A 25,530-nucleotide genomic window follows, 5' to 3' on the forward strand; every position below is an offset into this window, starting at 1 on the left:
GTCCCAATAGTAAATCTGTCTAGAGATTCATTTACATAAGAAAACATGCCCACTTTCAGAAAACTGGAGAGCATATTGCAGAGCAGAAAAAAGTCGCAAATTTGTGCGCAGTTTTAGCGTTTGGGACTTTTTTGGGGACCTTTTCACTCCATTATTCTGACCTGAGCTAATGATAAATCTGGCCCCTGATCTCCAGTACTGTGCACAATACTCCAAATGAGGTCTCACTAGTGCTCTGTAGAGCGGCATGAGCACCTCCCTCTTTCTATTTATGCCTCTCTCTATACACCCAAGCATTCTGCTAGCATTTCCTGCTGCTCTATGACATTGTCTGCCTACCTTTAAGTCTTCTGAAATAATGACCCCTAAATCCCTTTTCTCAGATACTGAGGTTAGGACTGTATCATTGATTTTATATTCTGCTCTTTTTTACGCCCCAGGTGCATTATCTTGCACTTATCAACATTAAATTTTAGTTGCCAGATTTTTTACCATAGTTTTCCTAAATCCTTTTCCATTTGGTGTATCCCTCCAGGAACATCAACCCTGTTACAAATCTTTGTGTCATCAGAAAAGACAACCCTTACCATCGAGGCCTTCTGCAATTTCGCTGATAAAGATATTGAACAATATGGGTCACAGAACAGATCCCTGAGGTACCCCACTGGTAACAAGACCATGGTCTGAATATACTCCATTGACTACAACCCTCTCTGTCCCTCAGCCACTGCCTAATCCATTCAACAATATGGGAGTCCAAGCCCAAAGACTCCAATTTATTGATAAGCCTTCTATGTGGGACAGTATCAAAAGCCTTACTAAAGTCTAGATAAGCGATGTCTACTGCACCTCCGCCACCTATTATTTTAGTCACCCAATCAAAAAAAATCAATAGAATAGTTTGACATGATTTCCCTGAAGTAAACTATGCTGGTTTTTCATCTTTCCATCCATGGGATTTTAGATGTTCCACAATCCTCTCCTTAAAGGGAACCTGTCATCTGGATTTGGGGTATAGAGCTGAGGACATGGGTTGCTAGATGGGCCGCTAGCATATCCGAAATACCCAGTCCCCATAGCTCTGTGTGCTTTTTATTTTGTAAAAAAAAAACAACTAAAACTATTTGATACATATGCAAAGACACATGCATCAAAAGATTCATTAGTCTTCCTCCCTAACTGAGGTCCTTTTCCTTTGTAAAAACTGAACAGAAGTATTCATTGAGGCAGTCAGCTACTTATTTATCTTCTTCCATATACCTTCCTTCTTTTGTTATTAATTCCTTGTTTTAGTTTACTTTTTTCATTTATGTATCTGAAGAATGTCTTATCACCTTTTTTCACTGAGCGAATTTTTCCTCTGCCTGTGCTTTAGAAGCTCTTATAACTTGCTTGGCCTCTCTGTGCCTAATCTTATAAATATCCCTGTCATCCTCGTGTTTAATTTATTTATTTTTTTATAATTAGTAAATGCTATCTTCTTGTTTTTAATGATTTTGGCCACTTCAGCAGAGTACCACAATGGTCTATTCCTTTTTTTGCTTTTACTGACAAGCCTAATGCAATTATCTTTTGCCTTCAATAGTGCCACTTTTATAGTAGTCCCATTTCTCCTGGACTCCATTGAAACTGTTCCAATCTGATAGGGACTCGTGTACCACTAATCTAATGGCAATTAAGCTGTAGTACTAGATGAAAGTAAATAATTGTGTTCACATTCTTGAACCCAGTTGTTTTAAGAATGTGGACTATCGTATCATTTCCCCACTGATCTGATATTGATGACCTATCCACTGAACAACCCCCAAAGGGGATGTCCTATTAAGATAACCTATCCCCTATCTACAGCATAGGGATAAGTGTCAGATCATATGGAGCTCCCGCTAATCACAAGAACGTTGTTTGAACATTGTTCCCTGTTTGAATGGAGAAGCAGTCCTGCATGCATGCTCTCTTCAGCGGTCCAAGAGTTGAATGGAGCAGCGGACGTAAGTGCTGGTCCAATCTCTAGGGCCCACAGCCAATCAACTGTGTATGGCATACTGTAAATATGCAGATAGAAGTGTTTACACATAGAGCTGTCTCTTTTCACTGCTATGGAGGACCACCTAGACTTTCTATTGAGCCCTTCTTCAGCAGTGAAGAGAAACATAGGTCTGTGGGTGAGATTTGTCAAGACTGGACACCAGTCTTTATCTCCTTTGTGCTGTAGTGAGATGCATGCCTCTATATATTAGACTTATCTCTGGCCCTCTGCGTGGTAGCTGGCAGGTAGGGGCTGGCATAGACATGAGCTATAATTTATGCCAGTTTATAGCATAAATTATAGTTCTGCTTGTAGTTTCTGCTACCTCACCCAAAGACCCCTACCCCATTTTCTACCCACTTTAGAAAAATGGCAAGATGCGCAAAAAGTTACAAATATGGAGTGCACCATAATGTCTGACTTTTTATACTACAAAAGTCTTAGTATGTGTAAGTGCTTCTGTTTCCTTGTTAAAAGCCATCGGTGGGGGTTTTACCACTCGAACCCCCACTTATCAAATCCTTTGTTGCTGACATATCAATGTTTAATATAGGTACACCTTAAAGGGGTTCTCCAGGAATTAAAAAAAAAATTAAATACTTAAATATTATTTTATAATAAATATATTAACAAATACCTTTCATTACTTAGAATGGCTTGTTTTGTCTGGGGAGCAAACATCAGGAGAAATAAAATGGCTGCCGTCCTAATAGTGCACACAAAACCTGTCCTAATCACACAGGAGGACAAGTTACTTTACAACACTGAGCTAAAGAGCTGCCTCACCCTCCTCTCTGCTCTGCTTGTCAGGAATCATGCTCCTGAATACAGGTAAAATCTCTGTGGGAATGGAGATGATGAGAAGGGTGAGGTGTGGCTAATGAACAGCAGCACTTGTATATAGTCTCCGTTATCACAGCCTGTCCTGTCTGTCCTCTCTGTACTTCTTATCTCCTTATGAACTAAATTCCCCAGAGATTCAGCTAAGGCTACTTTCACACTCACGTTTGGTGCGGATTCGTCATGGATCTGCACCGATAATACAACCGCATGCATCATCCGTTCAGAACGGATCCGTTTGTATTGTCTTTAACATTGGCCAAACGGATCCGTCTTGAGCACCATTGAAAGTCAATTGGGGGGGCGGATCTGTTTTGCATTGTCAGTCAAAACGGATCCGTCCCGATTGACTTACATTGTGTGTCAGGACGGATCCATTTGCCTCCGCATCGTCATGCGGACACCAGAATGCTGCAAGCAGCGTTTTGGTGTCCGCCTCCAGAGCGCAGTGGAGGGGGAACGGGCGAAAACTGATGCATTGTGAATGGATCCTTTTAACATTCAGAATGCATTAGGGCAAAACTGGTCTGTTTTGGACCGCTTGTGAGAGCCCTGAAACGGATCTCACAAACGGAAACCAAAGCGCCAGTGTGAAAGTAGCCTAAGGTTCTTATCTGTTTTCAGGATCATAATCCCTGGCAAGTAGAGAGGAGAAGGAAGAGGCAGCTCTTTAACTCAGTGTTGTAAAGTAACTTGTCCTGCTGTGTGATTTAGGACAGGTTTTGTGTGAGTGAATGGGACAGCAGTCATTTTGTTTCCCCTTATTGCTCCCCAGACAAAACATGGGAGAGAGACAAGACATGTACACTCATTGAAAAACATAACGAACCAAGTAACGCCAAGAAGGAGTTGTTGTAATCGAATGAAACTTTGTGTGAATGTAATGATAATACCAGATTACAATATTACAGTTAAAACTGCAAATGAAAGGAGGCTCTAGGGCCCTGTTGGCACAAGGTGTGATACAGTTGGTCATGGAGACATAATGATTCCATATGATATCCTGCAGCACATTTCCCACAGATGTTGCAGCTGGGCCTGTATATCCTGCACATTCGTAGGCTGCAGAAGCTGACATCCCATAAATGCTCGATTGACGATAAATCTGGGCAAGCTAATGAAGTGTGCATCTCTTGCTGTTTATGGGCAAATATTATCCTGCTGAAAAATTACAGTTAGAAAAGTCAATATCATGCCAGGGCTTCTATCTGTTATTTTTTTTTTTTTTACAATGAATATAATTAACAGAGATGGTCCTACCGGGTGTTCCTTGTTTGTTAATTACATCCTTGGTGAATTCTAGGGAGTCTCCATTCTATACTAAATGAACCAGCACGTATATGCACTACACAGTATCATCTAAATCTTAGAATACTTTTTCTTAATTTATTTTCACTTATATTGTATAAATAGATAATATTTTAGCTCATTTTAATATAAATCAATGTACAGTTCTGTAAGTAGCAGTTTAACTGCAAAGTTTGTTTCCTAGGATATTGGTCGCGTTATTGGAGTGTCACTTGCAAAACAGTTTGGTTGGAAACCTGACCTGCGACGACCTCTTCTTGAGGTACTTGTTATGTGTTTTTATTTTGTTCCTTTTTGCATACACTAAAATATTTTCAGTTCTCATATTTATTATACTATTAAAGGCATTTAATTTAAGCAGAATAATCTTTTTGTAAATGAAGTTGTAGTAAATAAGTTTAGCAATAGTTTACCTATGTAGGTGCATAGTTACTAATAATTGGTGTACTAGCACTTGCATAACTAGCTTCCATTTATAACAGCGCCATCGCCGTTATAACAGTTTTTTAAACAAGCACTGAGAAATCCTAACCGACCCCAGTGATATCAAAGGCATCAGTTCAGATTTTTTTAAAAAAATTTTTACGCCAGAAATATTGTGTCAACATAGCAATATTGTCAATAATAGACACAGGGGAACACAGGATGCCCCAGATACAGTATATCGGACCATATGTTATTCTTTAACATCACTGGTTGATTTTATATTGATGTTTGAAAGTTTTAGATCAGCGGGGGTCCAACTCCCGGCATCCCCGCCAATCAGCTGTATGTGGCATTCATTGGTCACATGTCTTAGGTTCAGCTCAGTCCCGTTCAAGTTAATAGGGCTGAGCTGCAATACAATGGACAGTGCGGTGCATGGTAAGTAATGAGGAAGCTGCGGCACTCACTGGAGGGGTTCTTGGAGTCGCACCCCGCCGATCTCATATTGATAACCTATGTTCAAAATAGTCTTCATTTACTGACATCCACTGTACATGTGTGGCAGATGTTAGCTCTGTAAAAATTACTTTACACAGCAGACACCCGGAGGCCGAGTCTGCTGCTTGCAGCATTTTGTTGTCCGTCTCCAAAGCGGAATGGAGACGGAACGGAGGCAAACTGATGCATTCTGAGCTGATCCTTTTCTATTCAGAATGTATTAGGGCAAAACTGATCAGTTTGGACCGCTTCTGAGAGCCCTGAACTGCTCTCACAAACGGAAAGCCAAAACACCAGTGTGAAAGTAGACTTAATGTGAAAAGTTAAGCAAGTTGAAGATGAGATGATCTCCCAAAGGCATAAAGTTAAAGATGAAACACACGTTTCAACATTTTAAGGAGTACCTTGCAAAAGTATGGGAACTCAAGGAGATTTGAACGTACAGATAACTTTGTGCAAGGTCTCAAACCTTAAATACTCTGTTAAGTTTAAGGCCTCTTTCACACGGACGTCATGTTTTTGGGCCGGATAAGATGCGGGTGTGTTGCGGGAAAATGCACGATTTTTCTACGCGAGTGCAAAACATTTTTAATGCGTTTTGCACGCACGTGAGAAAATCGGCATGTTTGGTACCCGAACTTCTTCACAGAAGTTCGGGTTTGGGTTCGGTGTTGTGTAGATTGTATTATTTTCCCTTATAACATGGTTATAAGAGGAAATAGCATTATTAATACAGAATGCTTACTAAAATAGAGCTGGAGGGGTTAAAAAAAAAAAATACAATTATTTAACTCTCCTTAATCCACTTGTTCGCGCAGCCCGGCTTCTCTTCTGTCTTCAGGACCTGGTAAAGGACCTTTTGATGACATCACTGCGCTCATCACTTGATCCATCACTATGGTGATGGATCATGTGACTGACCATGCGATGAGCGCAGTGACGTCACCACAGGTCCTTTTTCCTACTGCACAGAAAAGATGAAGACAGAAGAGAAGCCAGGCTGCGTGAACAAGTGGATTAAGGTGAGCTAAATGTATTTATTTTTAACCCCTCCAGCCCTATTTTACTTAGCATTCTGTATTAAGAATGCTATTATTTTCCCTTGTAACCATGTTATAAGGGAAAATAATAATTATCGGATCCCCATCCTGATCGTCTCCTAGCAACCGTGCGTGAAAATCGCACAGTTTCCGCACTTGCTTGCGGATACTTGCGATTTTCAAGCAGCCCCATGCACTTCTATGGGGCCTGCGTTGCGTGAAAAACTCGCAAAGTAGAGCGTGTTGCGATTTTCACGCAACGCACAAGTGATGCGCGAAAAATCACTGCTCATGTGCACAGCCCCATAGAAATGAATGGGTCCGGATTCTGTGCAGGTGCAATGCATTCAGCTCGCGCATTGCACCCGCACGGAAATCTCGCCTGTGTGAAAGAGGCCTAAGGCTTGTTACCATAGGCCTCACAGTCTCCTGATCTGAACATTATTGAAAATCTGTGCATAGACCTCAAAAGAGTAGTGCATGCAAGATGGCCCAGTAGTCTCGCAGAACTGCAACACTTTTGCAAAGAAGAATGGATGAAAATCCCTCAAACAAGAATTGAAAGATTCTTGGCTGGCTACAAAAAGCATTTACAAGCTGTGATATTTTCCAAAGGGGATGTTGCTAGGTACTAACCATGCTGGGTGCCCAAAGTTTTTGTTTAGGCTCTTTTCCTTTTTTGTTAAAGGGGTTATGCAAGTTATTTTTTTGCCGTCTACTCTCTGCTAGGATTCTTAACCCCTTCAGCTGCACAGCTCTGCAGGCAGTGAGGAGACAATGCTGGGCACTGGAGCTGACAGACTAGAGAGAGCATTGCACAAGAAGGTAGGGGTAAGATCCTATGTGTATTAGCGTCATTATACAGGTGAGACTTGTAATTCTACACATACAACATGCTGCAGAGTCTCCCAGCAGGCAGACATGTCACTCAGGGAAGTTCTTGTATTCAGTCCCTTAGCAGAGCGGGGGGAGGGGCAGAGATTGTTTTTATTGCATGTAAACAAAGGGCCATAAAAGAACCAGGGAAATGAGGAAATATATATAATATTTTTGCATAAAACTTGCTTAGCTCAGTTATATATCAGATTTTCAGTGCTATATATTTTTTTTTTTCCTAACTCGGACAACCCCTTTAATTTGAAAATGTAAAATATGAAAATAAAAACTAGTTTTGGCTCAAAATACAAAGGGAATGTGTCATCTTTGACTTTATGCCTTTTGTAGATCATTTCATCTTCAACTTAACTGTTCACAGTAACAGTAATTTTGCACAAACGTTTGCATGCCACTTTATGACTGCTGGGGGACCCACCACTGGGACCTCCAACATTCACAAGAAATGGGGTTTCAGAGTCCCCTTTGTGAATAGAGTCGGAGCGTACATTTGTGACCACCACTCTATTTACTTCTGTGGGACTGAGTGAGATTGCAGAGCACTGTAATTGTCAGTCCCATAGAGAAATGGTCACATGTGCACCATTGCTCCATTCACATAGAGGACTCAGTGACTTCTGAACTAGCGATAGGTGGGGCCTCTAACAATCATAATGTGGATAGGTAATTTTGTCAATGGCTAAATACCTCTACTGCCAGTTTCAGACAAGCATGTTCACTGCAGGAAGTACGCTCTGTGTGGGAGCAATATTTCCAGTCACCGTTTTTACAATTGGTAAAATATATTTAAAGGAGTTCTCTGGGCTACAGATATCAGATTGGTGTGGTTCAACGACCAGCACTTCCACTGATCAGCTGATTAAGGATGCCGCGGCTCCGGTAACAGTGTAGTGTATGACACTGTATGCAGACGGTTCCATACACTGTGCCAGGGTATGTGCAAGTGAATTGGAGCTGAGCTTCAGTACTCCAGTACCAGAAACTACAGTGTACGGGGTCTACTCCTTCGGCTTCATTCACTGTTTGTTTCTGGCGCCAACGCAGCCCCAAATAGCTAAGGCATCAGTATCTGTAGGACAGGTCATCAATGTCTGTAGCCTGGCAACTGCACAATTGCAGTATAAACGCACACTGTTTTTAACCAGGCCAAAAAAAAAACTGCTTTAGCTGATAGGGGTGAAACATTTTATAGCTTTCTAGCATGAAAAATACCACACTGAACATACTTTTGTTTATTTAAGTAGTCACAAAAAAATAACAAATGTGGGTTCTATATGTATAGCTAAATAGCCTTTAATGATGATTTTTGTGTTTTTTTTTTTTTTGTTTTATTATGCTAGGTTTTTGTGCACCTGAATGACATGCATTCTGTGGTGGGATTCCCAATTTTAAGGTAATTTTAATAGTCATGCCTGTGCCATCTGATTGCCACTTGTTAAAGGGGTTGTCCTATCTCAAAGTTTCCATTGAGAGATGGGACTGAGTGCCGCCGGGAATATGGAAACAGCTGAGTGAGTCGGTTCTCCATCTGTTCTGTAACCCCCAATTGTAGTGAATGGGACCTCCAAAAACAGCAAAGTACAGCAAGCTACACTGCCTACGTAACTGCCAGAGTTGCGGAAACGCCAAAGCTTGTGTGGCATTTTCTGCTATGCTGTTTGCCTAGCTCCCATTCACTACAATGAGAGTTACAGAAACAGTGGAGCACTAGCTCACTCTACTGTTTCTGCAAGCCCACGCAGCTGGGGTTGGTGCTTAGTCCCATCTTGCTGTGAAAATGGACAACCCCTTTAAGACTCTGCTCAATCTAATGCCTTGTTTTCCATTCACAATGATAGTTCTTAAGCTCTTGAATATTCAGTATTCTGCATTTAATTGAGAATTAATCAGCTATAATATTTAAATTGCCTGCCTAATATTGTGTAAGTGCCAGTTGTTGCACCAAAACAGCTCTGACCTGATGCATGGATTGCACAAGATCTTTATAGGGGTTTTCTCATCTCAGACAACGGAGGCATATCTCATATATCATAATTCAGACTGTCTTCACTGCACTTCGGTTACCACATGTAAACCTCCGACATTGATGCAGTTATGTGCAAATGTCTTGCCTTTTCAGTAACTTGCCCCAAGCAAGTGTGCCATTTGGGGGCATGTCACTGCTGAGTCCAATCATTGGTTGCATCGGCGCACGTGACCCAGTCCATGTCAGAAATTTACAAGTGGAGATCACCATGAAGACAGAGTCAGAGACCAATGGAGCAAGAACCAAATGGTGGAAAGGTGATAAGTATGCTTCCTTTCACATGTCTGGCATGAGGGGGCTCTCTGCTCTGCTCCTGTTTTCCTGGTCAGGCATTGTTTACATGGCTACAATATTAAGACGCTCATATGCTTCACAGGTCTGGTGCAAGGGAGGAAGGGAAATTTAAAACATAAGTCAATCCTGGATTACCTCTTTAATATTGTAGGTGTTATGTGGCTGCTTCCATGGTTAGGACTTGTTTTTCTAGTATGTTCCACATATGTTTCATTGAATTGAGATCTTGGGAATTTGGTCCACCTTGAGCTCTTTCTCATTTTCCTCAAAGCATTCCTGAACATAGCATAGTTTGTGAGGCTGAAAAACTACATATGTCCATCCAGTTCAGGCTGTTATCCAGCAAAGGTGATCCAGAGGAGGGCAAAAAAAAAACTCATAAGGTAGAAGCCAATTTTCCTAACTTTAGGGAAAAAGATTCCTTCCCAGCTGCATTCAGGCAATCAGAGTAACTTCTTGGATCAAGGACCCTACTCCAGAATTCTAGTAACTGTAACCTGTAATATAATTACACTTCAGAAATGCATCCAGACCCCTCTTGAACTTTTTTAGTGAGTATCCATCACACCTCCACTGGCAGACAATTCTTTTGTCTCTAGTCTCACTGCTCTTGCACTAAAGAATACTCTTCTATGTTATGTCTTTCCTCTAGTCGTAGTGGATGCCCCCTTGTCACAGTCCTGGGTATAAATAGATCATGGCAGACATCGCTGTATTGACCCCCTGATATATTTATACGTACAGTCGGGTCCATAAATATTGGGACATCAACACAATTCTAACATTTTTGGCTCTATACACCACCACAATGGATTTGAAATGAAACGAACAAGATGTGCTTTAACTGTGGACTGTCAGCTTTAATTTGAGGGTATTTACATCCAAATCAGGTGAACAGTGTAGGAATTACAACAGTTTGCATATGGGACATAATCATAAATCAAACTTTCACTTTTTAATACTTGGTTGCAAATCCTTTGCAGTCAATTACAGCCTGAAGTCTGGAAAGCCTAGACATCACCAGACGCTGGGTTTCTTCCCTGGTGATGCTCTGCCAGGCCTCTACTGCAACTGTCTTTAGTTCCTGCTTGTTCTTGGGGCATTTTACTTTCAGTTTTTTCTTCAGCAAGTGAAATGCATGCTCAATCAGATTCAGGTCAGGTGATTGACTTGGCCATTGCATAACATTCCACTTCTTTCCCTTAAACTCTTTGGTTGCTTTTGCAGTATGCTTTGGGTCATTTTCCGTCTGCACTGTGAAGCACCGTCCAATGAGTTCTGAAGCATTTGGCAGAATATGAGCAGATAACATTGCCTGAAACACTTCAGAATTTATCCTGCTGCTTTTGTCAGCAGTCACATCATCAATAACTACAAGAGAACCAGTTCCATTGGCAGCCATACATGCCCATGCCATGACACTACCACCACCATGCTTCACTGATGAGGTGGTATGCTTAGGATCATGAGCAGTTCCTTTCCTTTCCTATACTCTTCTCTTCCCATCACTCTGGTACAAGTTGATCCTGGTCTCATCTGTCCATAGGATGTTGTTTCATAACTGTGAAGGCTTTTTAAGATGTCGTTTGGCAAACTCTAATCTGGCCTTCCTGTTTTTGAGGCTCACCTATGGTTTACATCTTGTGGTGAACCCTCTGTATTCACTCTCTTTTCTTGATTGTTGACTTTGACACACATACACCTACCTCCTGGAGAGTGTTCTTGATCTGGCCAACTTTTGTGAAGGGTGTTTTCTTCACCAGGGAAATAATTCTTCGGTCACCCACCACAGTTGTTTTCCTTGGTCTTCCGGGTCTTTTGGAGTTGCTGAGCTCACCGGTGCGTTCCTTCTTTTTAAGAATGTTCCAAACAGTTGTTTTGGCTACGCCTAATGTTTATGCTATCTCTCTGATGGGTTTGCTTAGTTTTTTCAGCCAACAAACAATACTCTGTCCTCCTTCTCCTTGACCTGTTCTCTGTCTTCGACACTGTTGACCACTCCCTTCCTTCTGTTGCAAACTCTCTCATCTCTTGGCATCACTGACCTGGCCCTCTCCTGGATCACATCATACCTCACAGACCGGATGTTAAGCGTCTCCCAGTCCCGCACCACCTCCTCGTCTCATTCCCTCTCTGTTGGTGTCCCGCAAGGCTCTGTCCTAGGACCCCTCCTCTTCTCTATCTACACTTTTGGCCTGGGACAGCTCATAGAGTCCCACAGCTTTCAGTATCACTCCTACGCTGACGACACACAAATCTACCTTTCTGGTCCAGACATCACCACCTTACTATCAAGAATCCCACAATGTCTATCTTCTATATCATCCTTCTTCGCCTCTCGTTTTCTTAAACTTAACATGGATAAGACATAATTCATAATCTTTCCCCCATCTTGTTCAACCTTCCCAACAGACCTATCTATTATGATCAATGGTTGCACACTCTCCCCAGTCAACAAAGCCCGCTGCCTTGGAGTGACCTTGGATTCTGCCCTTTCCTTCCGACCGCACATCCAAGCCCTTTCCACCACCTGCCGCCTCCAACTCAAAAACATCTCCCGCATCCATGCTTAATCTGCGAAAATGCTTGTACATGCTCTCATTATCTCCCGCCTAGACTACTGCAACATTCTCCTCTGTGGCCTTCCATCTAGCACTCTCGCACCCCTCCAATCTATCCTCAACTCTGCTGCCCGACTAATCCACCTCTCATCCTATTACTCCTCTACCTCTCCCCACTGCCAATCCCTTCACTGGCTCCCCATTGCCTAACAAATTCACTTCAGAGTACTAACAAATACATACAAGGCCGTCCATAACCTGTCCCCTCCCTACATCTCTGAGCTACTTTCCCGTTACACCCCCACACACACTCTCCGATCCTCTCACAAGACCCCCTTCTCTCCTCTCCTCTTATTGCCTCTTCCCACAATCGACTCCAAGATTTCTCCTGTGCATCCCCCATACTCTGGAACTCGCTACCCCAACATATCAGACTCTTACCTACAGTGGAATCCTTCAATAGAAACCTGAAAACCCACCTCTTCAGACAAGCCTGCAACCAGTGACCCTGCTGCCTCTATACCGCCATGACCAACTTAACCCGCACCTACTGTGTCCTTCTCCCATACCATGTAGATTGTAAGCCCTCACGGGCAGGGCCCTCTTTCCTTCTGTACCAGTTTGTAACTCATCTTGTTTATGATTAGTGCAATTGTCTGTATTATGTATGTGCACCACTTATCATATGTACAGCGCTATAGAATGAATGGCGCTTTAATAATTAATAATAATAATGATGGCTTGCTTCACGGATAGTGACAGCTCTTTGGATCTCATCTTGAGAGTTGACAGCAACAGATTCCAAATGTAAATAGCACACTTGAAATGAACTCTGGACCTTTTATCTGCTCATTGTAGTTGGGATAATGAGGGAATAACACACACCCGGCCATGAAACAGCTGAGAAGCCAATTGTCCCATTACTTTTGGTTCCTTAACAAGTGGGAGGCACACACCGTTCACCTGATTTGGATGTAAATGCCCTCAAATTAAAGCTGACAGTCTGCAGTTAAAGCGCATCTTGTTCATTTCATTTCAAGTCCATTGTGGTGGTGTATAGAGCCAAAAATGTTAGAATTGTGTCAATGTTTGTAGTTGTGTCAGCCTGATTGTAGTTTTTAGATCTCACCTCCAGACTTTTTTTTTTTCTTTTTCTTTTTTTTTTTAGTAAACTAAATAACCCTACTTTTGATAATATTTCTCGGTACTATAGTCAACCCTCGTCAGCTCTGCTATGTCTGTCTTGTTCATAGGAGCCCACATTTGCATACAATACTCCATGGGGGAGATATCAAGACTGGTGCAGAAAGTGCCAGTCTTTATCTCCTGCAGTCTGCGATATCCTCCTGCAGTCTTAAAATCTATGACGGCTTAGAGCTGCCAGCATAAAATTTTTTGCAGTTTCTACTCTAGAGGTGCATCAGGGGGGCTTCAAATGGGACATGGTGTCAAAAAAAATCAAAACTGTCTAGCAAAATCTGCCTTCCAAAAACCGTATGGCATTCCTTTCCTTCTGCGCCCGTGCTGCTGTTTACGACCACATATGGGGTGTTTCTGTAAACTACAGAATCAGGGCCATAAATATTGAGTTTTGTTTGGCTGTTAACCCTTGCTTTGTAACTGGAAACATTTTTATTAAAATGGAAAATCTGCCAAAAAAGTGAAATTTTTAAATTGTATCTCTATTTTCCATTAATTCTTGTGGAACACCTAATGGGTTAACAAAGTTTGTAAAATCAGTGTTGAATACTTTGAGGGGTGTAGTTTATAGAATGGGGTCATTTTTGGGTGGTTTCTATTATGTAAGCCTCGCAAAGTGACTGCAGACCTGAACTGGTCCCTAAAAATTAGGTTTTTGAAAATTGCTGAAAAATTTCAAGATTTGCTTCTAAACTTCTAAGCCTTGTAACATCCCCAAAAAATAAAATATCATTCCCAAAATGATCCAAACATGAAGTAGACATATGGGGAATGTAAAAAGTAAAGTAACTATTTTTGCCGGTATTACTATGTATTATAGAAGTAGAGAAATTGAAACTTGGAAATTTTAGCTTTTTTTTTTTTTTTTTTTTAAAAAAAGGTAAATTTTGTATTTTTTGTTATAAATAAAAATGTTTTTGTTTTTTTTTACTTTATTTTACCAGTGTCATGAAGTACAATATGTGACTAAAAAACTGTCTCAGAATGGCCTGGATAAGTCAAAGCGTTTTAAAGTTATCAGCACTTAAAGTGACACTAGTCAGATATGCAAAAAATTGCCAAATCCGTAAGGTGAAATAGGGCTGAGTCCTTAAGGGGTAAATAAGTTGCATCTGTGACTTTTTAACGCTGCTATCACAAAGGAGATGATAAATCTCCCCCACATGTGGTCTGACTAATCATTTATAAAGTGGCAGAAATATGTTAGCGTCACGTGCATCTATGTCTCTTTTGATGCAACACATTATTTATTTTTTTGCCCTTGGCAGCAGTTGCCGACACAGGTGGCTACCGTTAAGTTTATTGTCAACTAAGACACCTAAGTCCTTTTCCATGTCAGTATTAAAGAGGACCTGTCACCAAAAAATGCAATGCAATCTGAAAGCAGCATGTTATAGATCAGGAGAAGCTGGGTAGATTGATTATATTTTTGTGGGAAAAGATTCAGTAAAACTTGTAATATTTACATCTACAGCCTTGTTAAGTGCTATCGGTACAGGGAAGATGTGAAAGCTATCTCTCTATGCACACTTATACATAACTCCTTATCAATCACTGATAACCCTCCTCCCTGTACTGATGCTGTATAAATTACAGGTTTTACAGAATCTTTTCCCTTAAAAATATATATCAATCTGCTCAGCTTCACCTGCTCTACAACATGGTACTGTCAGATTGCACTGCATTTTGTTGTGACATTTCATCTTTAAGCAGTGTTTTCCCGTTTTAATATGCATTTGTGACATTTATTTGCCCCTCCCATGTGCATAACCTTTACCAGTGTTAAACCTAATTTTCCACTTCTCTACCCAAGCCCCCAACCTTTCCATCTGTAGCAGTTCACTGACCTCTTTTGTATTTATATTTTACTGTGCAACCACTCTACTAGATCATTACTAAATATATTGAAGAGAATAGGGCCCAATACTGACCCCTGTGGTAGCCCATTAGTGATGTGTCCCAGTCTGAGTATGTACCGTTAATAACGACCCTCTGTTTTCAATCCCTGAGCCAGTCCAAGTATTCTCAATTTATGTACCAACTTTTTATGTGGCACAGTATCAAATGCTTTGCAGAAGTCAAGCTATATGAGATCCATTGATTCACGCTGGTCCATTCTAAAACGTACTTTCTCATAGAAAACCTATTAAATTAGTTTGACATGACCAATCCCGCATAAACTTGTGCTGATACGGTTATATATTTCTTTGTTCAATATACTACAAAATAGCATCTCTTAGAAAACCTTCAAACCGTTTATCCACATCAGATGTTGGACCAGTCTATAGTTTTCAGACTCTGTTTTTGACCACTTTTTGAGTATTGGCACGACATTTTCTAAGCGCCAATCCTATGACTGCTCCCTGTCATTATAGAGTCTTTAAATATCAGAAATAAGGATTTGTCTATGACATTACTTAACCACTTCAGCCCCGCTAGGTGAAACCCCCTTCATGACCAGAGCACTTTTTACACTTCAGCACTACACTACTTTCACCGTTTATCGCTCGGTCATGCAACTTACCATACAAATGAATTTTACCTCCTTTTCTTCTCACTAATAGAGCTTTCATTTGGTGGTATTTCATTGCTGCTGGCATTTTTACTTTTTTTGTTATTAATCAAAATGTAACGATTTTTTTGCAAAAAAATGACATTTTTCACTTTCAGCTGTAAAATTTTGCAAAAAAAACGACATCCATATATAAATTTTTCGCCAAATTTATTGTTCTACATGTCTTTGATAAAAAAAAAATGTTTGGGCGAAAAAAAAAAAAAAATGGTTTGGGTAAAAGTTATAGCATTTATAAACTATGGTACAAAAATGTGAATTTCCGCTTTTTGAAACAGTTCTGACTTTCTGAACACCTGTCATGATTCCTGAGGTTCTACAATGCCCAAACAGTAGAAAACCCCCACAAATGACCCCATTTCGGAAAGTAGACACCCTAAGGTATTCGCTGATGGGCATAGTGAGTTCATAGAACTTTTTATTTTTTGTCACAAGTTAGCGGAAAATGATGATGATGATTTTATTTTTTTTATTTTTTCTTACAAAGTCTCATATTCCACTAACTTGCGACAAAAAATAAAAAATTCTAGGAACTCACCATGCCCCTCACAGAATACCTTGGGGTGTCTTCTTTCCAAAATGGGGTCACTTGTGGGGTAGTTATACTGCCCTGGCAATTTAGGGGCCCAAATGTGTGAGAAGAACTTTGCAATCAAAATGTGTAAAAAATGACCGGTGAAATCCAAAAGGTGCACTTTGGAATATGTGCCCCTTTGCCCACCTTGGCAGCAAAAAAGTGTGACACATCTGGTATCGGCGTACTCAGGAGAAGTTGGGGAATGTGTTTTGGGGTGTCATTTTACATATACCCATGCTGGGTGAGAAAAATATCTTGGTCAAATGCCAACTTTGTATAAAAAAATGGGAAAAGTTGTCTTTTGCCAAGATATTTCTCTCATCCAGCATGGGTATATGTAAAATGACACCCCAAAACACATTCCCCAACTTCTCCTGAGTACGGCGATACCAGATCTGTCACACTTTTTTGCAGCCTAGATGCGCAAAGGTGCCCAAATTCCTTTTAGGAGGCTACTTTCACACTAGCGTTCGTCGGTCCGCTCGTGAGCTCCGTTTGAAGGGGCTCACGAGCGGACCCGAACGCAGCCGTCCAGCCCTGATGCAGTCTGAATGGAGCGGATCCGCTCAGACTGCATCAGTCTGGCGGCGTTCAGCCTCCGCTCCGCTCGCCTCCGCACGGACAGGCGGACAGCTGAACGCTGCTTGCAGCGTTCGGGTGTCCGCCTGGCCGTGCGGAGGCGTGCGGATCCGTCCAGACTTACAATGTAAGTCAATGGGGACGGATCCGTTTGAAGATGCCACAATATGGCTCAATCTTCAGGCGGATCCGTCCCCCATTGACTTTACATTGAAAGTCTGGACGGATCCGTACGAGGCTATTTTCACACTTAGCTGTTATATGCTAAAATAATGCAGACGGATCCGTTCTGAACGGAGCCTCCGTCTGCATTATTATGATCGGATCCGTTCAGAACGGATCCGATCGAACGCTAGTGTGAAAGTAGCCTTATGAGATTTTTTTTTTCCGTTCAGCCTCTGGGCTGAAAGAAAAAAATGAACGGCACAGATTTCTTCATTCGCATCGATCAATGTGGATGAAAAAATCTCAGCCAAAAAAAAAAAAATGGAGGGGAAAGGCGTCTGCCAGGACATAGGAGCTCCGCCCTACATCCATACCCACTTAGCTCGTATGCCCTGGCAAACCAGATTTCTGGGACAAACCAGATTTCTGGGACAAAGTGCGTTATGCACTTTGTCCCATGTGAAAGGAGACGTTTGCAGCAGCAGTGAGTGAATGGGCCCTAATAGCCCTGTGTGCCTGTCCTGGTGAGATGATCCCTATGCTAATAGTGTACCTGTGAGTGGTACTTCCGGAAACACTCTCCAAAGCATAGGGCAGGGTGGTCCGGACAGTCAGGACAGAAACAGCGGGTGTCACGCCTTATTCCACTCCTGCTACTGACACAACATCTTTTTCGGGGTGACTGTTGGGTTGAGGTACCAGGAACGACATTGCGGAAATGTCGCTCGTGTAGACGGCTAACTACACTGGTGGTTGCGGCCACGGAACCTCCTGGATACAGGAGGTTCTCGATGATCTCTTCGTGAAATTTGAGGAAGGATCCAGTTCTCCCAGCCTTACTGTAGAGAACAAAACTATTGTACAGAGCCAATTGAATTAAATATACAGACACCTTCTTATACCAGCGTCTGGTTCTGCGGGAAACTAAATACGGAGACAACATCTGGTCATTGAAGTCCACCCCTCCCATGTGGAGGTTATAGTCGTGGACTGAGAGGGGCTTTTCAATGACACGGGTTGCTCGCTCAATTTGTATTGTCGTGTCTGCGTGAATGGAGGAGAGCATGTAAACGTCACGCTTGTCTCTCCATTTCACCGCGAGCAGTTCTTCGTTACACAGTGCGGCCCTCTGCCCCCTTGCAAGACGGGTGGTAACGAGCCGTTGGGGGAAGCCCGCGCGGTACCACAGGCGCCAATCCGTTCTAGAAACAAATGCCTAAAGAGGGCCACACTTGTGTAAAAATTGTCCACATAAAGATGGTACCCCTTGCCGAATAAGGGTGACACCAAGTCCCAAACTGTCTTCCCACTGCTCCCCAGGTAGTCGGGGCAACCGACCGGCTCCAGGGTCTGATCTTTTCCCTCATAGACACAAAATTTGTGGGTATAGCCTGTGGCCCTTTCACAGAGCTTATACAATTTGACCCCATACCGGGCGCGCTTGCTTGGGATGTATTGTTTGAAGCCAAGGCGCCCGGTAAAATGTATCAGGGACTCGTCTATGCAGATGTTTTGCTCTGGGGTATAAATATCTGCAAATTTCTGGTTGAAATGGTCTATGAGGGGCCGAACTTTGTGGAGCCGGTCAAAAGCAGGGTGGCCCCTGGGACGGGAGGCGGTGTTGTCACTAAAGTGCAGGAACCGCAGGATGGCCTCAAAACGTGCCCTGGACATGGCAGCAGAGAACATGGGCATGTGATGAATCGGGTTCGTGGACCAATATGACCGCAATTCATGCTTTTTTGTCAGGCCCATGTTGAGGAGGAGGCCCAGAAAAGTTTTAAGTTCGGAAACTTGGACTGGTTTCCACCGGAAAGGCTGGGCATAAAAGCTTCCCGGGTTAGCGGTGATAAATTGTGTGGCATACCTGTTTGTTTCGGCCACAACTATGTCTAAAAGCTCCGCAGTCAAGAACAGCTCAAAAAATACTAGGGCTGAACCGATCTGAGTTGTCTCAACCCGAACTCCAGACTGGGCAGTGAAAGGGAAAACTACAGGTGCGGCTGAAGTTGGGGACTGCCAATCAGGGTTTGCCAGCACCTCTGGGATTCTAGGGGCTCTACGGGCACGTCTTTGCGGTGGCTGCGACGGGGTCACTACTGCACGTGCCACCGTACCAGCTTCAACTGCCCTTCTGGTGCTCACTACTTCACCAGGTTGTATGGCAGTGCTGGTACTAGGTCCAGGGAGGGCTGGGCTGCTGGTGTATGCCTCACCACGTAATCCGACAGCACCAGCCCCACTCTGCTGCTCTTGAAGCGGATCCTGCGGTCTAGCGACACGGGGCCGGGTACGCCTGGTGGTATCAGGGACCTCAGCCTCCTCGTCCGAACTTTGGGTCAGAGAGCCACTGCTTTCTACAGGTTCGTATTCTGACCCGCTGGATTCATCAGATGAGGGTTCCCACTCCTCATCCGACTGGGTCAGAAGCCTGTAGGCCTCTTCAGAAGAATATCCCCTGTTAGACATGTGGGCAACTAAATTTAGGGGTATTCCCTGAGACTACCCAAGAAAAAAAAAAGCAAGCCTGTCTTACAAAGGGGAGGCTAGCGAAGTACCGGAGGCCGCTGCGGTTGAAAAATATCAAAACTGATTTTTTTTTTTATCGCCGCAGTGCGTGTAAAGTGAATTTGCAGTGAGTGTGGGCGAACGCACGTGTGGGCGACCGATCAGGCCTGATCGGGCAAACACTGCGTTTTGGGTGGAGGGCGAACTAAAGTGACACTAGTACTATTATAGATCTGACCGTGATCAGTTTTGATCACTTCCAGATACTATAAAAGTACAAATGCTGATTAGCGATACGCTAATCAGCGAATAACGGACTGCGGTGCGGTGGGCTGGGCGCTAACTGATCGCTAACTACCTAACCAAGGGACCTAAACTATACCTAAAACCTAACGGTCAATAACAGTGGAAAAAAAAAGTGACAGTTTGCACTGATCACTTTTTTTTCTTTTCACTTGTGATTGACAGAGGTGATCAAAGGGTTAATTGGGGTTCAGGGGGGTGATCAGGGGCTAAAGTGTAGTGTTTGGTGTACTCACTGTGAAGCCTGCTCCTCTGCTGGATCCAACCGACGAAAAGAACCAGCAGAGGAGCAGGCAGCCATATATCAGATCATATTTACTAATATGATCTGATATCTGGCACTTTGATTGGCTTTTTTAAAAATCAGCAACCTGCCAGCCACGATCATTGGCTGGCAGGTTGCTGACGAAATACTTCTCGACGAAATGCCGGCGCGAACTGCGGGCGCATACTCGCGTCATCTCGCGTCTCGCGAGATGACGCGTATATGCGTGACTGTGCGCAGCGCTGCCACCTCCGGACCGCACATCTGCGTTAGGCGGTCCGGAGGTGGTTAATTCTCTTAAAATACAGACGTGTATGCCATCTGGATCCGGTGATTTGTTTATATTTTAATCTTTGTAAGACGCTGCTGCAGCTCTTCCCGGGTCAGACATGCAACATTTAATGCAGAGTTTACTTTGACACTCTCATTTCATCTGACATTTCATTTTTCTCAGTGAATACAGTAGAGAAAAAAGTATAAAAAAAGTTATAAATTTGCTTTCTCCTCATCGCTCTATACAACTCTTCCCTCATAATTCCTTAAAGGGCCAATACTTTCAGTTTTTAAATTTTTTACCATTTATATAATTAAAGAATATTTTAGTGTTTTACTTTCTGACCATTTTAGTAAATTGAATGCCTTTTTTTTTCATTTATTGCCCCCTTTAAATGTCTATTTATCCACATTTGGGTTTTTTGTGACTTCTTTTCCTCATATGTTTGGCTGTATTTTTATGTTTGAGGATTTTATCCCAGTTAGTGAGGCTGGCGGCTTCTGTTGGCTGTTCAAATTTCGCTTTTTCGGAAGTTCAGTGTTTTTCTGTCTCACTGAAAAAAATACCCTTTTGAATTGATCAAAACAGGTCTGTGACTAAAAAGCTGTTTGAATATTTTCATCTAATTTACATGTATTTTGGTGTGCTGAAAACAAAATATTAAAAAAACTAGACTTCATGATTTGCCACAAAATGCACAATTTTGTTTTTAACATTTTTGGTATTTTTTTATTTTATATTATGGGTTTTTAACCAAATTTAAAGTCCAAATTACTATTAATTCACATAAGTGCATTTAGGATATAAAATGCCCCAAAAAACTTAAATGGGTTGTCCGAGTTATGTAAAAAAAAATATATAGCACTGATGGTCAGCAATATAATACATGAGCTAAGCAAGTTTTAGGGGGAAAAAATATATTTCCTCATTTCCCTAGTTCTCTTTTTGGCCCTTTGTTATTTGCAGGTAAGCAACCTCTGCCCCTCCTCCTCTGCAAAGGGGGTGAATACAAATGCTACTCTGAGTAACATGTCTGACTACTGTGGGATACTCAGCAGCATGCTCTGTGTAAGCCTTAGCCCTGATTCTGTGCTTCTAATGGTAGAAGGGGTTATTATTTCCTGAAGAATCTGACTTTGAAGATGATACAAGACCAAAATTGTTTTTTCAGGAGGAGATGAATGATTTGGTAAGAGACTTGAATCTTCCCAAAGATGCCACTAAGTTACTCGGATCAAGGCTGAAAAGCAGGAGTGTCATCTTCATGGTTCAGACATTGTTCGTTACTTCACCCAGAAGGATAAATTGGTTTATTGCATCGATGTCGAAGGTCTGATGGCTCAATTTAAAATCCAATATGATTCAGAATAATGTGTCACGAGGGTGTCAAGAACCACGCCTGACTCCGTTATACCCGGGGTCAGGAAGTCGCAGCGGTTGGCTGCACGCTTTATGTAGAAAGATAGGGCTGTTTCTTTATGGTAGCTTTCTGGGTTTGCTTTGCAATCATTTTTGGCTCACTCAGGGACCCGTAGCTCCTTCTCCTCAGCTGTTCCTTGTCCAGCACTCCCAACCTCCTCATATTCCCCTCTCACACTTCTCTGGTTGCCAGATATAGAGCTTCCTGCCTGGACTTCTATACTGACCCACTGGAGCTGTGTTGCTGCGTTCCCTGGTTGTTGTTCCAGAACGTTACCCTCCGGATCCCTGTTGGGCCTTTGTGGTCTGCTGTTGTCGCCTACCTGGGATTATATGTTTGTCTGTATTGTCTGTCCTCTCCTTGGTGTTTTCCTCTTAGTGTCAGTGGTGCGGACTAGTGATCCCACCGCCCCGTTCACTACCTAGGGCTCAACTTAAGGAAAGCCGGTGTTTAGGCACGTGATCGGCGTACGGGTGAGGAACCCGTCTAGGGACATCAGGGCACTCAGGTGCCAGCCGCAAGGTGAGTCAGGGGTCACCACCTTTCCCTCTCCCTTGGGCAGGGCCTTCCCTTTTCCCTCCCTTTGCGTGACGCCGGTCATTACACAATGGCGTCTTTTTATAGATTCTTCAAAATAAGTCTCAAAGCAGTTTTATGCCACAATGGTGTAGATCATTCTGTACACTTGAAGGAAACCTACGAGAACTTGGAATTGGTTCTTCGTAAACTTAAATATGAAGACCATTGTTGGCAAGTGTGTGAGGACTTGAAAGTCTTGTGCATGCTGCTCGGGCAGCAAGCTGGGTATACCAAATACACTTGTTTTCTGTGTCTATGGGACAGTTGAGAAAGACAAAATCACTAGACCAAGAGTTGGAAGCCGAGGGTGTTAACAGTCGGTGAAAAAAATGTCCTCTGATAAACTTTGGTACCTTCCCATAAAGTTCTTCTACCACCTCTCCATATAAAATTGGGATTGATGAAGCAATTCGTAAAATTACTTCTAAGAGATGGAGAATGCTTCAAATTGTTTGTCACCAAGTTTCCAGGCCTGTCGGAGGCAAAATTGAAGGAAGGTGTTAGTCGGACCAGACATTAGAAGGCTTATAGTTGATCGAGGGTTTGTCAATACCTGTCACACCAGTGACAGGTTTGAGAAGGTCTGAAAGATTTTCTTCAGGTTAGTGATCTGACAGCCTCTTTTGGTTTCACTTTGTGTGTTGCTGGTATGTCCACACCTCCTGTTCAGGTGTGGATCATGTGACCTTTACCTTCCCCTATTCAGTCTGACTTTACCCATCACTCCTTGCTCTGGATAGCTTCATTTGGTTTTTGGAAGAGCTGAAGTGTGGTTCTAGTTGAAGTCCTGTTCATCTATCAGCCTCAGAAGTTAAGTGTTCCACTTGTTGTATTTAGTATTCCCCCCCACCTTTTGTTTACTAGGCCTCAGCGCGAGGCTGGTTCCTTCACCAGGGAAGGAGCGTGTTGTCTCTGCCCTGCCATTACCATTAGGGCATCTGAGGGCCACCAGGGTTTTCTAGGTTCCTGTGTATGGGCATGTCTACCATCGAAAGGTGCCCATACGGATAGGAGTTGGGGCCAGGAGCAGGGTTTTATAGGTGGTGACCCTTTTTCCTTCCCCAGCGGTGCGGCCTAGTGTCTTTTCCCTTCCTTCTTGTTGTCTTTTGGTGTTCTCCCCTACTACATCCGTGACAATACCATGACAGATCCTCAAAAAGAAGGGTGGATTGCATTTAAAGAAGTCGTACAGAAATTTTTAGGCAATAACAAAGATCCTCACTACAAAAAGATCATCGGACGAATGCTGAAAGCATTTCAAGCTTTAGGTTGCCTATTGAGTTTGACAGTGCATTTCCTCCAGTCCCACCTTGACTACTTTCCTGAAAATTCGGGAGCTGTGAGTGAGGAACAAGGTTAATGATTCCACCATCTGAAAGAGGCCTAAGGCTACTTTCACACTTGCGGCAGTGTGATCTGGCAAGCAGTTGCGTTGTCGGAACTGCCTGCCGGATCCTCCACCGATCTGGATGTGACTGAAAGAATTTGTGAGACACATCCAGATGCGGATCCTTCTCACAAATGCATTGCTAAACAGATCCGTCTCTCCGCTTGTCATGCGGACAGACAGATCCGTCTTGTATCTTTTTACACATCCGGTCTGCATGTGCAGACCGGAAGGACGGATCCGGTATTCCGGTATTTTGAATGCCGGATTTGGCACTAATACATTCCTATGGGGAAAAATGCCGGATATGGCATTCCGGCAAGTCTTCAGTTTATTTTCGCCGGAGATAAAACCGTAGCATGCTGCGGTTTTATCTTTTGCCTGATCAGTCAAAAAGACTGAACTGAAGACCTCCTGATGGATTGCTCTCCATTCAGAATGCATTAGGATAAAACTGATCAGTTCTTTTCCGGTATAGAGCCCCTGTGACGGAACTCTATGCCGGAAAAGAAAAACGCTAGTGTGAAAGTACCCTAAAATATTAAGTTTAAATCCCCCCTTTCCCAATTTTACATATAAAATATATAAACAATAAATAAATAAACATATTACATAGCGCAGCGTCCGAAAAGTCCAAACTATTAAATTATTTTAAAAAAATATCCTACGCAGTGAGCACCGTAACAGAAATAAATAAATAAAAACCATGTGATTCTCAGATTTTTTTTGTCACCCCAAAAAATGGCTTTTTTGTTTTATTTTTTTCGCATGGTATTGAATGGTATAGAATATCGCAATACTTTTTTATGGTATCGAAACTGAATCAAAATTTTGGTGTCGCAACAACTCGCAAGCGTAAGCGTAAATGCACCAAGAGGAGCCTCACAGAGAAGAGGACGTATAAGTCTATTTCCATTTATTTTGAGGTATTGCCTTATTTAACCCCTTAAGGACTCAGCCCTATTTCACCTTAAGGACTTGGCCATTTTTTGCAAATCTGACCAGTGTCCCTTTAAGTGCTCATAACTTTAAAACGCTTTGACTTACCCAGGCCGTTCTGAGATTGTTTTTTCGTCACATATTGTACTTCATGACACTGCTAAAATTGGGTCAAAAAAGTTAATTTTTTTGCACCAAAAAATAAAATTTTTACAATTTTTTTTGAAAAATTAGCAAATTTCAAAGTTTGTTTCTCTACTTCTGTAATACATAGTAATACCCCCAAAAATTGTGATGGCTTTACATTCCCCATATGTCTACTTCATGTGTGTAGCATTTTGGGAATGATATTTTATTCTTTGGGGATGTTACAAGGCTTAGAAGTTTAGAAGCAAATTTTGAAATTTTTCAGAAATCTTCAAAATCCCACTTTTTATGGACCAGTTCAGGTTTGCAGTCATATTGTGAGGCTTAGATAATAGAAACCTCCCAAAAATGACCCCATTCTAGAAACTACACCCCTCAAGGTATTCAAAACTGTTTTTTCAAACTTTATTAACCCTTTAGGTCTTCCACAAGAGTTAATGGCAGATGGAGAAACAATTTAGAAATTTCTATTTTTGGGAAAATTTTCCAATATAATCAATTTTTTCCAGGAGTAAAACAAGGGTTAACTGCCAAACAAAACTCAAAATGGGTTGCCCTGATTCTGTAGTTTGCAGAAACACCCCATATGTGGTCGTAAACTACTGTTTGGCCAAACGGCAGGACATAGAAGGAGGGGAACACCATATGGGTTTTGGAAGGCAGATTTTGCAGGACTGGTTTTGTTTATACCATGTCCCATTT

General features: G+C 42.3%; 1 protein-coding gene across 2 annotated transcripts in view; it reads left to right on the forward strand.

Annotated features, from left to right (window-relative positions):
* The window catches only part of THUMPD2 (THUMP domain containing 2), a 110,062-nt gene that overhangs the window by 46,537 nt on the left and 37,995 nt on the right, over window positions 1–25,530 (forward strand). For both annotated transcript variants that reach the window (XM_044290879.1, XM_044290880.1), the window contains exons 4-5: window positions 4,359–4,436; window positions 8,373–8,425. In XM_044290879.1, coding sequence (XP_044146814.1) covers window positions 4,359–4,436; window positions 8,373–8,425 — 131 coding nt within the window. The remainder of the gene's footprint in view (window positions 1–4,358; window positions 4,437–8,372; window positions 8,426–25,530) is intronic.

The sequence above is a fragment of the Bufo gargarizans genome, chromosome 4 (genome assembly GCF_014858855.1).
Source record: "Bufo gargarizans isolate SCDJY-AF-19 chromosome 4, ASM1485885v1, whole genome shotgun sequence".
Lineage (NCBI taxonomy): Eukaryota > Metazoa > Chordata > Amphibia > Anura > Bufonidae > Bufo > Bufo gargarizans.